This window comes from Aulonocara sp. 'chitande type north' Nkhata Bay, linkage group LG14 (genome assembly GCF_057382095.1).
Source record: "Aulonocara sp. 'chitande type north' Nkhata Bay isolate Kocher_YH1m ecotype deep benthic linkage group LG14, A_spYH_male_GT1.1, whole genome shotgun sequence".
Taxonomy (NCBI): domain Eukaryota; kingdom Metazoa; phylum Chordata; class Actinopteri; order Cichliformes; family Cichlidae; genus Aulonocara; species Aulonocara sp. 'chitande type north' Nkhata Bay.
In genome coordinates this window covers 31357921-31370654 of record NC_141357.1, presented here as the reverse complement: position 1 = coordinate 31370654, position 12734 = coordinate 31357921, and the positions used below count along the sequence as shown (strand labels likewise).

Sequence of the window (12734 nt, the reverse complement as noted above, 5' to 3'; positions counted from 1 at the left end):
CTGTGTAAAACAGAGGTCAATTTAAATAATTCAGCAACAACATACAGGTGACATCTAGAGTGACAAGCACACGATAAGAACCACTTACTGTGAGAACTGCCTCCTTTCTGTTGTTGTAAGTATCAAAATATTCTTGAAGTTCCAACACACTAAATTTCATCTTTTCAAGGAGTCCATAAGACATGATCTGGAAAAATACCAATTTGTCATTAAATTTGTTGAAATACACTGGAAGTCGCTAAATGTCAGGCAACTTACTGTGTCTGCATCAATAAAAAGTGTTGGGCACTCTGAACATGATGTCAGCATCTGAGAAGACCTCAAAAACTTTGATCCTAGTCCTCTCAGGCCATCACCAAGGTAAGTGACGGCATCACATGTCAAAGAACAAAATTTGGTTTGGATATTCTGCAAAACATAAAAAACATGCTGTCTGTAACACCACTAGAATCCCGCCTACATAATTTAAGGCACTAGTGCATCCTTCATTAATTCAATTTTTCTGAAATGTTGCCCTGTCAGCTTTGGTCAGTGAAGTGAACAACAACCGGTTAATGGATCTCAGGAGATTTTCAAGCTGAGAGCATCTACGGAGTGACCCTAATTTTCAATTAAGCAGTCCTCTTCTGAAAGGTCAGTTTGCCTTATAGCTAATCCTGTTAACCTTTCGGTTTAATTATACAATTTGACATCTCATACTACACGTCGCGCTGATGTCTTTTGGGATTAGGCTGGCTGCAGGGTCAAGCTATAATACCTGAAAAAGTGAGGAAAACACATGAAAAGTGTAGACGGCACAGGATCCATCTGAGTCAGACACAAGCTGGTTGATGTGGCTTCGCCAAGCCTCTTCTGCATCATCGCACACATTTGGCTGGAAAGCCGCAAGGATGGCAGAGAAGAAAGGTGACGGTGGTGGTGAAGAACGCGACTCCGGCATGTCATCTCGCTCTTCCTCAGCAAGACTGAATGGATATGGCCACATCTTAGGAGAAGTGCATTTTTCATGACACTTTATTTATAGCTAAATATTTAAATGTTGCAATAGGTACCTTGGTAAGCAGCCTTCAAGATCTAGTTTTCCTTTGTAATCATTGTTAGTTATATCCATTGTCAAACTGTCACCACAGTGATACTCAGGGGGCAGCTCAGTGATGGAAAGAGAAATGTCCTCCTCATGGACAATGTTGTCATCATCTTCTTGTGACATCTCATGCTGAAAGAAAGCAGAAGAGACAGTTGACAACTGGAAATATTAATGTAATTAATTACAAAACAAATACTGAAGCAGCATGCATGAAATGTATTCCCTCTGTTATTTTTAGTTATTAAACAGTAACACTAACCTTGCCATGGGACCCTATGGACACTCCTTGTGGTGTTTTCTTTTATTTGGTCAATTTAGTGTGCAAAAATTATGCCAATTAAATGGATAAAAAATTTGAACTTAGCCAGCATCGTGGCTCTGCACACTCAGAGATTGAAACAGGCAATGTGTAAACCTTTTCTGACCTTCCACATGCTGAGAGATTTTAGTTTTGCTTACAGCCACCCACACAGAAGCAATAGGCATACACATTGCCTTAAATAGACAGATACAGAAAGAAAGAAATGTTTTTTGTTTCTACTGCTGGCTACAACCCCTCACATCCCCAGACAAACTGCCACAATTAAAGTTAGACAAGAAATAGCCCGGAGCCCAAAGCTTTAGATCACCTGCTTGTCAATTTTAGTTGTTTTTTTTATGATTTTGCATGCAACTACTGAAATATCAAGAAAAGGTCACTCATGCTCTAGTCTAAAGAAAGGAAATGTAGAAAAGTCACAGTGTTGCAAAATAACACCTATGATTGCCTTAACCCAAAGCACATTTAACATTCAATACACGAGAAAACAGAACAGCTCCTATTTAGCAAAATTAGTAAAGAACTCTATTATAGAACTACGATAGGAATTAGTAGTTCCCAGAATCTCAGACACTCTGAAGCCCTTATTCACCCGGTGCTTCGAGTCCTCTGGTTGTTGGACCTCGAAACTTGGATTTTTGGTGCTCAGAGGAGTCGAATCTGCTGAAGTGGTATCGCAGAAGGGAGAGGGAGAGTCAATGCTACTCATCTCTGCAGTTGGAGAGAGGCTGACAGTCTGAAAAAGAGACAAAGAAACATTTAATAGAATCTTTAAAATAAACGGCACTGAACTAAAAACAGCAAAATCGTCTGAAACTGTATCACCGACAGTAGTGGAGTTTCTTAAAACTCAAAAGCAAGAGGTGAAGATGACGGCTGTGTTGACCCACAGGTTTCAGTCTGCTACGGCAACTTTAGCAACCTTTAGCTAATGCTGAATGGCTCTTTCTGTCATGGAATAACAGAAAGGTAATGGAACAAGACAGAATGTGACAGAAAGGCCCATTATATTTTCAGACTTGAAAATCTGGCCCTAAGCTTGACACTAGAGGAAAAGTCTTAATCTGAGAGAGAAAGACATTTTTTAAACCCTATACAGCTTGGCACAGAGAGTGGCACAATAGAAAAAAACTCTTGAATTGTTAAGATATAAAGAGTTTGTCCTTGAAATCCCTTTTACTTGTTACAGTTGGTTTTAACTGTTATTTGAGGTTTTACCTTCATTGTGATTTTCAATTATTATAACACAAATGAATAAACTTACAAGCTGTGAGTGGGAGAGTGTCTGGCTGGTGGTCAGGGAATCCTCCTCAGATGACTCGTCTGAATCTTCATGAGCGAGCTTGCTGAGGCTGGGCATGCTGCTGGACATCTGACTTTCCTCCAAAGGCTGCAGGTCATTTCGGTCCAGACTGTCCATAGAGCGTCTACGCACACCCCAGTTGAAGTTGTCCATAGTCTCTCCCTGCAACAGTAAACATCTGTTAGATACCGAGTACCAAGTAGCACAGCATAATCTTTTCTTCAACACAAACTTCATAAACATACTTCACACCAACATTTACACAACCATGCAGTGCTGGTTCTGGGAGGGGACAGTTTATGGGAGAGTTTTTTCCCTTCAAAGCTAAAAAAGGAAGGAACAGCGGTGCTCAATGCAGTAAGCCCTCCTTAACATGGTCACAATTCAAATATTAACAGGCTTTAATTGCTTTGGTCTTTTTTTTAAAAAAAAATACAGAGTGATTTTCAAGCGTGACTCCATGGATGCTAGCCAACTCTCACGTTCCACCAAAGCTCCACATCAACAGACAAAACAAGCATATCCAACTACGATTAGTTTAAAACCTGTCACAGTAAAGGCTCTGACTTTGACATTTCTTGCCCATATTAATCATTTAGGTTTTTTCGATCGAGTTTCCTGAAAATATGGTGTTAGTGAAGCCTAAAAACCACACTAAGTACATTTCAGAGTCTCAAGAAGTAACAACAGCTTTTTCTTACATCCTTGGCAAATAATACAGTTTAAATGTTTACAATTAGCAAAGGTAATTTACTGTTTGGATTTCAGTGTGATGGAGGGTTAAACCTGAGCAGAATTTCTTCCACTGAGTCTCTAGATGGAGCCAACACTCCATGATATGAACAACTGTGGCTTGCTTTAGAAAATCATATGATGTTGACCAGATAGCCATATAACTATAGAAAATTATGATTAAATGTATTCACTTTATGTTAATCATATGATAAAAAAATATTAATAAACATTATGATAACTTATGGAATAACAATTAAAACCCATCAGTTTTTTCTGTCACTTAATGTTACAGCTTGATAAGTCTGTCAACTTACATAGTGCCAGCTTTGCTTCCTGACTTCACATAGTCAAGACTTTAACATTAAAAATCTTTTCCGGGCTTACTGACTGAAGCACTTAAAATGTGTTTGTACAAAGCGCACGGTTCCTTTCACACACACTCACATTACCAATATGTCTGCAGCAGGCCTGTTGTTTCAGCCTGAATTCTGCAATTGACCTCTCTGTATTTTCCTAATATCACAGTTTTGTCTTTCCTTGTAAGATTAGTTGCTCTTTTGCTAGTAGACCTGTCAATGTTTCTGATTGGGCCAGATGCTGCCAACACCATCCCTTTTGTGTAAACACACTTGTAGCTAGACTGGAAAGCCCTGGTTTGAGTTATTGAGTTGATAACCACAGTCACATAACCACTTAGGCTGAGTGCCAGTGTGAGATCAAGTACTGGTAAATCTGGTAAAACGGGCTTTAAGATACCCTATATTTCAATAGCAACTACTAGACCATGATGATAAGCCTGGTGAGAGAACTAAGAATAACATGCTGTGTTTCCAATACTCTACTCTCTAATACAGGGACATTGCAGAATCAGTTTTGTAACTAACACAACATGCATGCACACTTTCTACTCTTTGCCGTCAGTCGACTAAAATATCTGCACAAGCAAATTGTCATTCATAGAACACAGCAAATAAAAATGTAACACAACTAAACTTACCTGTAGCTCCTAGATAGCACAGATAGAAAAAAAACACAGAAAAAGAAACCCTGTTACACAGAGCAGGCAGACTTGACCCAACACAGTACTGCTCCTCAGTGGAAAATCCTCATTACAGTCTTTATAAGGTTTTCTTACTGCTCTTGTTTTACATCTACTTTAACATCTAAAGTATAAGTAATTATTCTACCAAGCATCCCATGACTCACCTCTCCATCCTCAAGCTCAACATCCAGGAAGTCAAAGTCTCTAAAGACTCTGAACTGCTGCTCTGAGGTGGTGTCATCTGTGTTTTCTGGTTCCCGAGTCCCGTCATCAGAGGATACCTGGCTAGGCTGGTGCTCCATAAGATCCAGCTCCCCACAACTTGAGAAAATCACCTATACCGAACAATGAACAAAGTACAACAAAAAAAAGGCAAAATTGTTATTTTTTTTTAAAATCCATGATTAAAAAAAGTTCAGAGTGCTGAATTTCCCAACGGACAACATAAAGTATATCTTACTGAAGGATTTTTTGTGAGCCCCACTTCTTGTCCCAGCAGAGACAACACATTCACCAGTTTTTCCCGTGTTCTTTTCTGCAGAGGGAAAGAGAACACCCAAATATTGTGAATAAATCCCTTTAATTTGATCCACATTATAGTTTTTTGTGAACATTTGACTTTTGTATCTGTTTGAGTATCCTACCATTTTAAAATTTAGTCTCATATTTGCCTGGCATCAACATGCATTTCCCCTTATTTGGATATACAATGGGATTTAAATTTTGGGAATAAACAGGATGAAGACGTCTCAAACACAGCATGTGCATCAAATACATCCTGCGTTGTGATTGTCTTGCATAATGAAATACAATTACATGCAATGTCTTCATTTGTCAAATCCTAACAGTTTTACACTTTGACCCCTTGGGAATAAGTTTTCACCTGAGAAGATTGAGGCCTTTTCCAGCTGACTGGCACCAACACGTTGTTTAAAGTGGATCCAGAGGAGGTAGAGGAGGTGCTGTGGGTCACTGCTGTTGTCATGCTCTTCACATCCTGGCCTGGAGTGCGTCGGAGATCATCAAAACGACGACCAATCACTGGCGTCTGAAAGAATCGACACAAACAAACAATTGTGAGGACAAAATTAAAATGAGCAAAAGCAGGAAGAAGAGAAAGTCTTTCTCTGCTTAGTCAATCCATTACTCAGGCTCCTTGACAGCTCCTGCTTCGTCTAGGCTCACAGTTCCAAAATGACTGTAAAGCAATCAACACGTCAAGATAGGCTGATTGCTTTTTTACAAGTGGTCACAGCTTTTATTCCACTTGACATTCAAGAAAAAAACCCAAACCCAAAACATCAACTTTCTCGGTTTTATACTCAATCTTAAAATGTCCGAATATCATAACAACTATCACTGGTGTGCCCAGTATGTCTAAAGTTTAAAGCCACCCTGTTGGCTGCTCACTACAACTCCCTGACTCACATACAAAGACGGCAGCAAAAAGCTGACATCATTTCCTGCCATTCATGAACTACACAAACAGCTCCCTGTTCGGTTCCCACACATACGCCGCTCTCCTTGTATCTTTTACATCGCTTTCCAGCTCTGCACTGCTTGACTAATTGTGTTTACCTTTCACGCTTTCAAGCTAATCTCACAGGGTTTGGTCGAAAAGAAATATCACCATTGAGGAAGGGGAAGAAATGTTTCCTTTCCAAAGACCTTTAAAAGATTCCACACAACCTCAACAAGTACCACACCCTGGAAAATACAGGGAAATATACAGGGGCGAGCATACATTTCAAGGATTAACCTTTCTTTTCACAAGAACAACAAGGACTTTCACACAGTGAAAAGAAAGTCAAAGAAATGGCCTCTAACCTGAGATATGTCAAAGTGGAAATCCAGCGTTTTCCCAGGCAAGGCCTTGGAAGAGCGGTCCCAGACACGGCTGATGTCCTCGTAGGAGAGGTCACTTTGTGGAAATGAAGGCTGTGCCAAACTGGCCGATCGAGAAACCACCAGCTTGAGTATATTCTGTGCTTCTCTCCAATGAACAGTCTACAGCAAAAACAGAAACACACACAACTTCACCTGTATGTGCAGACAAAGAGCAACACAAGATGTAAAAACACAGTTTTCATGTAGTTTTATTTATAGTTACAGAGGTACTAAAGGGAAATGGATGCCATATGAGAATAAGCAGAGGCTTGGCCCATAGCAGAACAGCAGACTGTTTATAGATTGGGTGTGTCCACAAATTTACAGCGCTGACATAAGACAGCTTTTTCCTTTTTTTTCACATGAGCACTAAGAAAAAGAGCAAGGAATACAAGACTCTTACGCAGAGCTCTCAGCTAAAGATTTGAACTGAGCACATGCGCATGCAAAGTATATGTTAGTGAGTTTCTACAAAATTGTCAACTTATTCTATTTTTAAAATATGTTCGATGGCACATAAAGTCACTGCATATTCAAACTAATACATTCCCGATAAAAAAGGACCATTTGAACTCACCTGGACAAATTTCTCTATTGTCTTGAGCACCTCTATGTTGAAGGGTTTGGCTTGAATTACACTCAAGTCCATGTGGCTCAGGAGGCTGTAGATAATTTGCAAAAGGGTCTGCTGCATACTTGGGAGACCTTTCTCCAACAGCTATTACAACAACAAAAGAAAAGAAAAGAGAAAACTCACTTTACATAGTACTTTTAACACACTGTAATTGTGACTTAGCACCTTTCAGCTGTACACACCTCTGCCATATAAGTGACCAGACTCAGGGTGATATCCGAGAAAGCTTCGTGAAGATATCGACACACCACATTGACCCAAGAGAAGCAGTCTCGTGTGTAGGAGTGGGTTTTATACAGAGCCATGACATGAGCAAGGTTGGAAAGCTTGGCGTTGTTCTCCTCAAGGCATACCTACACACACAAAGGTGTGTTAGTTTAAGATGTGAAATTTGTGAAATGAAAAAAAGGGATAAAAATGGCAAACCTGTGCGATCCTCTCAGCAACCTCCTGACAGAACTGTGTGGGGCCATCAAAGTTCTGTACCAGATGAGGGAGCAGGCAGAGAACATTCAAAGGAAAACCTAGTAGACAAAAAACCCCCCCGAAAAACAAAACAAATGACATTAATATAAAATTTTGGAAAAAAGTCACAAAGCATGTGTCTTTGTACAAGTACAAAAAATATAAATATATAAATGTAAAGTTTATCCGTCCACTGTTTACTTTTAAAACCACTTATTTATTGATTCCTACATTATACCTATGGCTTGTGATGTGTCCACAACAGGCACTCGCGACACAGGAGTCAGTTGGCATAAGAGATGAAGCGTGAGATCGGTTGTAGACATGGAGGTGAAACCCTTTAAAAGGAGCTGCTGCAGCCCAGTGAAGGTGCTCCATTTTAGCTGATTATGCAGCTTCTCCAGCTTCTCTCTGTTTTCCTGTTTGTCCAGTGACATGTTGGCCAGCAGCTTATTCAACAGTCTTAAAGACATCTGATACTCAAACTCAAAGTCTGACTCCATCAGTGACACTGCCACCCAGAAGATGGTGGCTAGCAGGTTGCTGGGGTGGTTGATGCTTGTTGGGTCAGTCACACTGTCTCTAGATGAGGATGAGCTGCGAACCTTAGCTAACAGAGCTTGCTGTTCAGAGGCTTGGATACGGTCCAGTGTGGCACTGCGTGGTGGATCAGACCACCGGTCTGCCTCTCCAAACTTCTTGGGAACAGAGGAACTCCTTTGATGTCTGCTCCTTTCTTCTCTCCTGAGATTGAGCTGCCCTGTGCTCTTCCTGTTAGATAGCAGCTTGAAACTGGTGAGGAATTCTGGGGATGAGGCTCTGTGATGATAGCATGGAGAAATAATTTAAAGTCACTACATATTTGGGCAGAAATACCATCTTTGAACATAAATTCATGTAGAGGAGACACAAACCTTGTCAAAATAGCCATGAGATCACTGTTTTTGAGACACTCAGCCAAGTTATCCACCACTGACTCCAGCGTGAGTAATATTTCCATCACATAGCCCTGGCAGAAAAAAAAGACACACATAGATTTTTAGACTGTATTTTGATAATACAATTTAATAATTTAACATACAATAGTATAATTTTCTACACGGACGACCAACATTTGACACCATAAATGATGCAAACAAGAAATCCCCACATAAAAACTGGCACCATTCAAGTATACACATGGCGCTCTGACCTGCACTTCTTCTCCATGTTCACCGATGACTTCCACCAGCCTTGAGAGAAGGTCAGACACAGCGTGGGCAGATATTGGCTGGCGAAGGGCTCGAAACACCTGAAAGGAGCGGCCAGCGTAGTGACGCGATGAGCTACACAAGGCTGTCTGCAGCGCTATGTCGCTAAGCTGCTGTTCCAGATGGAAATCTGACAAAGACACAGACAGAAATGTGTAAATGAAAGTCATTCAGTTACACATAATGTTTAAGAGATAATCAAATTAAAGAAAATGAAAGAATTACTGTTACGGGCATACAGAATTACCTGACTTGGACTCTTTGAACACAGATACCACATATCGCAGAAAATTCGTCAGCTGCCCAGTGCTTTTTGAAATTTGGTTCTTTGGTGAAATGTCTTCATGGCACCACAGAGGTCCATATGCTCTATAAAACAATCATTTTTAGTTACTGAAAACAAACTATATTCTGAATCATTCAAATTAACAGTGCCAAGTCCAGCATAAGGTGCCTGTCAATTAATACAATCCTAAATATTTTTTAATTAGTTTTGTAAGATGACAGTTTTAATTTAAATTTACAGTGTGTTCAATTAATCGTGGGAAATGCCAGTCATATTTAAATCTCAGATCTAAGCTATGCTTATAAGAAATTGCATTATCCAGCAGCCCCACTAGGTGGGAACCAAAAACCAGAAATATAAGAAGTTTATCACCATATCAAGCCCATAACTAGCAATATTTTAATACATGCAGCCATACATTTTTTTCTGTTTGCAAAACTACAGTGTAAAAACTCATGCATTTGCTGAGTGACTCTAACGGACGAATTACAAATCTGTGTCCATACCTTGTGGTTAAAAACTCAATTAGCTTGTTGGTTTTGTCATTCATTTTATTGGAGGCCACCAGGTCTTCCACCTCCTGTGAAATCTCTGGCAGGTTGCTGCTGCTGCCCCCCAAACTTAAACTGGATGACGTAGACGAAGAACTCAAACCTGAGTCTGGCCCGGGGGATGCCTGACACTCCCGCAGGAAGTCAAAACCTCCTGAACACATCACAGAAACAGGTGTGTGATTACAAACAAGTTACAGTGGTATATATTTTATGAATGTTTGATTTCATATACCTAACTGCAACTTTAAGCTACAGATGGATTTAGCCAGTGCAAGAAGAAGAGATGCTGTTGTGAGCACATGACTTGTGCTAAAACATTTTCATGGATGTAGATCCAGTAGTTCCTATTATTATTGCTGCAAAGCTAACCACTCTTTTGTTATAAACAAAAAGCCAAACCTTTGTGTAAGAAACCACATATTACACATGAACATAACACGCATATAAAAGAAAGTTGTATAAAGCATGTTTACTTTCGCTTTTAAACTATTGTTATAGCATTTTTTTTATTGCTAATAAAATACATTTTTATTGGATATACATTTTCTTTTTTCACATGGTCAAATGGACAACAAATACTTTCAAAATGTGAAGACATTTGCAAAACATTTTATCAGCTAAGAGAGGAGCTAAAGCCAGCCATGCAAGCTTTAGCAGATGGCCCCAATTTGGGAAAGTGGATAAAAATAGCAGAATGGAATGCTTTAATCAAGACCTTTGATGTGCTCTGGGCTCCATATTGCTTTTGGCACAGCATCCAAATATTTTCTCTCAAGATAAGAACCTTATCTATTGTCTGAAAGGAATGCTAGCCATTCCTTCCTAATGTTCGAGTTTATATTAGCCAAAGACAAGATCCGCATGTCAAAGGGCCAGCTGCTCAGTCAACCTCATCTAGGTCTACTTTAACCATTCAGTGAAGAGTGAATGTATTTATACTTGAAAAGGGCAGATGCTTACCTGAAGGTAAGTACTCCATCTGAATGCTTGGTTTGCAGGTGAGGGTCTTGGTACCATTGATCTCACGTGTCTGCAATAAGACCGCTGCAATAGTGTGGAAGTTGTTGTCGCATGACAATGCGATGAGCAGGTGGAGAAGAAGTCGTTTACTGTGTTCAAACACCTCTGGACGAAAGTGATCCATGCCTTGAATAAAAACAACATAATTGGACAAATAAGTCTATTTTACGGTCAATTCAATTTAAATTTCAGCTACTCCTTATGGTCATCTGGGACGAAGTAACACAGTAAGATCAAAACCTTACAATATTACAGAGAGAACATTAGGGATTCTCTCTGAGTTGCACTTTTCACTCAACTCTACAGTGCATCATTAGATATGTAATCATTATACTACAGCTGTTAAAGAGAAGACTGATTGTACTGTGAATTTACCCAAAAACAGTGAATGTAGCAGCAAAGGTAGGTGCATGGTCCAATCCTCGGTCACACTGTGGTCCACGACCATCTCTGTCATGAAGATGACCGCTATGTTACACCTATAATAAGCAAACATTCACACTATTAACCCTCTGAGTGAAACACCATTTCATATCCTAAGAAAATCAATTTCTTAAGATAGATTTAAATAAAAACTTTTTTGTGGTGGATACAGATGAATACTATTACAGTAAATTCATTTAGAAACAACATAGCAGGTTATAGCAGCTAACCTGTGCAGTGGTCCCCTGGGAGTAATGGTCTCTGGTAAAAAGTCCACTAGTGGAGCCCAACATCCTCCAGTCAGAGGCATGGGCAGAGGATGGGGCTGGTTGGTCTCAATAACAGCCACAAGCCAGTCAGCATAGGGTGGCAAAGGTTCACCTGTATGGTTTAAGAGCCCATTGTTCATGATGTAAATACACAAAAAAGAACTTCAGTTTTGAAATATAGTTGTCATAACTAATTTCCAGGATTCTTTTAATAATCGTCAGATTATGTTTAGCCACATTTATCTCTAGAACCATTACAGGCTAAGAGGGTTTAACAAAGCTGTTTTTGGGTCACTAGCAGCAGTGTGGGGGCCCTAGGCTCAACTCCTTGTATTTTAGTGCCAATTATCACAGAGTCTCTTAAAAAGCCCCAGGCCACTTTGCACTGCTCATAAATTATCACTGGAATATGGCTGATTACCAATGTACCCTCCAACCAGGCTGTATATTCTATACTCATCAAAACCATTACAATCACATTTTCTTTCTTAGGTGCTTGGTACAGAAAAATACTCACTCTTATCTTCATCATAAGATCCTCCCGAGCTGTTGCTGTAGCGCGATTCCAGACGATTATGTGCTCGTATTATATGAGTAAGCCTGAAGTCACAGAAAAAGATTTTTTGATAATAGGGTAGGGTGTTGATAACACTGCGTTAAATCAATCACACAATTAAAGACATTTTTGCCCACTGCACCTCTCCTCATTCTCCTTTAAAGTCTTGGTATCATCTGTATCAGTGAAGCTTTCTTGGCCTGCAACAACAGTATTGCTGCTTGATGTGGTGCCTAGAAATTAATCAGAAATCAAGTGAGGCTAAACTCCAACACTGCTTCACATGCACAATTTGGATCTTTCCCAGAAGGGAATTTTAATGGTGGTTTACAAAAAACAAAAAACAAAAAATATATATGTGCAAGCTTTTTCAAAAGATGTACCTGAAGCAGCTGCAGAAGCCTTGCTTGTGGCTGTAAATCGATAAAAAGGAGGGCTATCACAGTGTTGCACCACAGGATTCACAGGATCAGTCTGCTGTAACTCAAATATCAGTTCCTCCATGGTTTGGATTGTGTTGTTTCGGCATAGATAGATCACCACCTTCTTGATCTGAATAAATACACCAACACATTTCTGTGAGAAACTGTAAGGATACAAAACCGCTCCCAAAAAACAAAGTTACATAACATTACAAACAGGGCTTGATATCTTACATATGGGAGAAGGGCAGTGTCACTGCTGACACCACACAAGCTGATGAGAAACTGCAGTGTGGTTCTCAGATTGTTGCTCCATTTGTCATTGCTGATTAAAGCATTCCAGGCATTTTCCATTTCTGGTCCAGGTAGATCATCTCCATACTGGGAAGGCAGGGGGTTAAAAAAAGAACATATTCCATGTCAGCTACGTTTATCTCAGATTACCTACGCCTCTTTTGATAAAATCATATTTCCCAAGCATG

General features: G+C 39.8%; 1 protein-coding gene across 5 annotated transcripts in view; it reads right to left on the bottom strand.

Annotated features, from left to right (window-relative positions):
• The window catches only part of frya (furry homolog a (Drosophila)), a 41314-nt gene that overhangs the window by 2989 nt on the left and 25591 nt on the right, over positions 1–12734 (bottom strand). For all 5 annotated transcript variants that reach the window (XM_086262057.1, XM_086262058.1, XM_086262059.1 and 2 more), the window contains exons 33-57: positions 12487–12633; positions 12214–12382; positions 11973–12063; positions 11792–11874; positions 11236–11386; positions 10958–11061; positions 10523–10708; positions 9515–9713; positions 8970–9091; positions 8665–8852; positions 8387–8481; positions 7711–8291; positions 7434–7531; positions 7190–7360; positions 6951–7091; positions 6314–6493; positions 5370–5534; positions 4947–5021; positions 4651–4821; positions 2671–2871; positions 1999–2142; positions 1053–1216; positions 758–965; positions 259–408; positions 89–187 (exon numbers count right to left, since the gene is read on the bottom strand). In XM_086262057.1, the coding sequence (XP_086118183.1) occupies positions 89–187; positions 259–408; positions 758–965; positions 1053–1216; positions 1999–2142; positions 2671–2871; positions 4651–4821; positions 4947–5021; positions 5370–5534; positions 6314–6493; positions 6951–7091; positions 7190–7360; positions 7434–7531; positions 7711–8291; positions 8387–8481; positions 8665–8852; positions 8970–9091; positions 9515–9713; positions 10523–10708; positions 10958–11061; positions 11236–11386; positions 11792–11874; positions 11973–12063; positions 12214–12382; positions 12487–12633 (4083 nt within the window). The remainder of the gene's footprint in view (positions 1–88; positions 188–258; positions 409–757; positions 966–1052; positions 1217–1998; positions 2143–2670; positions 2872–4650; positions 4822–4946; positions 5022–5369; positions 5535–6313; positions 6494–6950; positions 7092–7189; positions 7361–7433; positions 7532–7710; positions 8292–8386; positions 8482–8664; positions 8853–8969; positions 9092–9514; positions 9714–10522; positions 10709–10957; positions 11062–11235; positions 11387–11791; positions 11875–11972; positions 12064–12213; positions 12383–12486; positions 12634–12734) is intronic.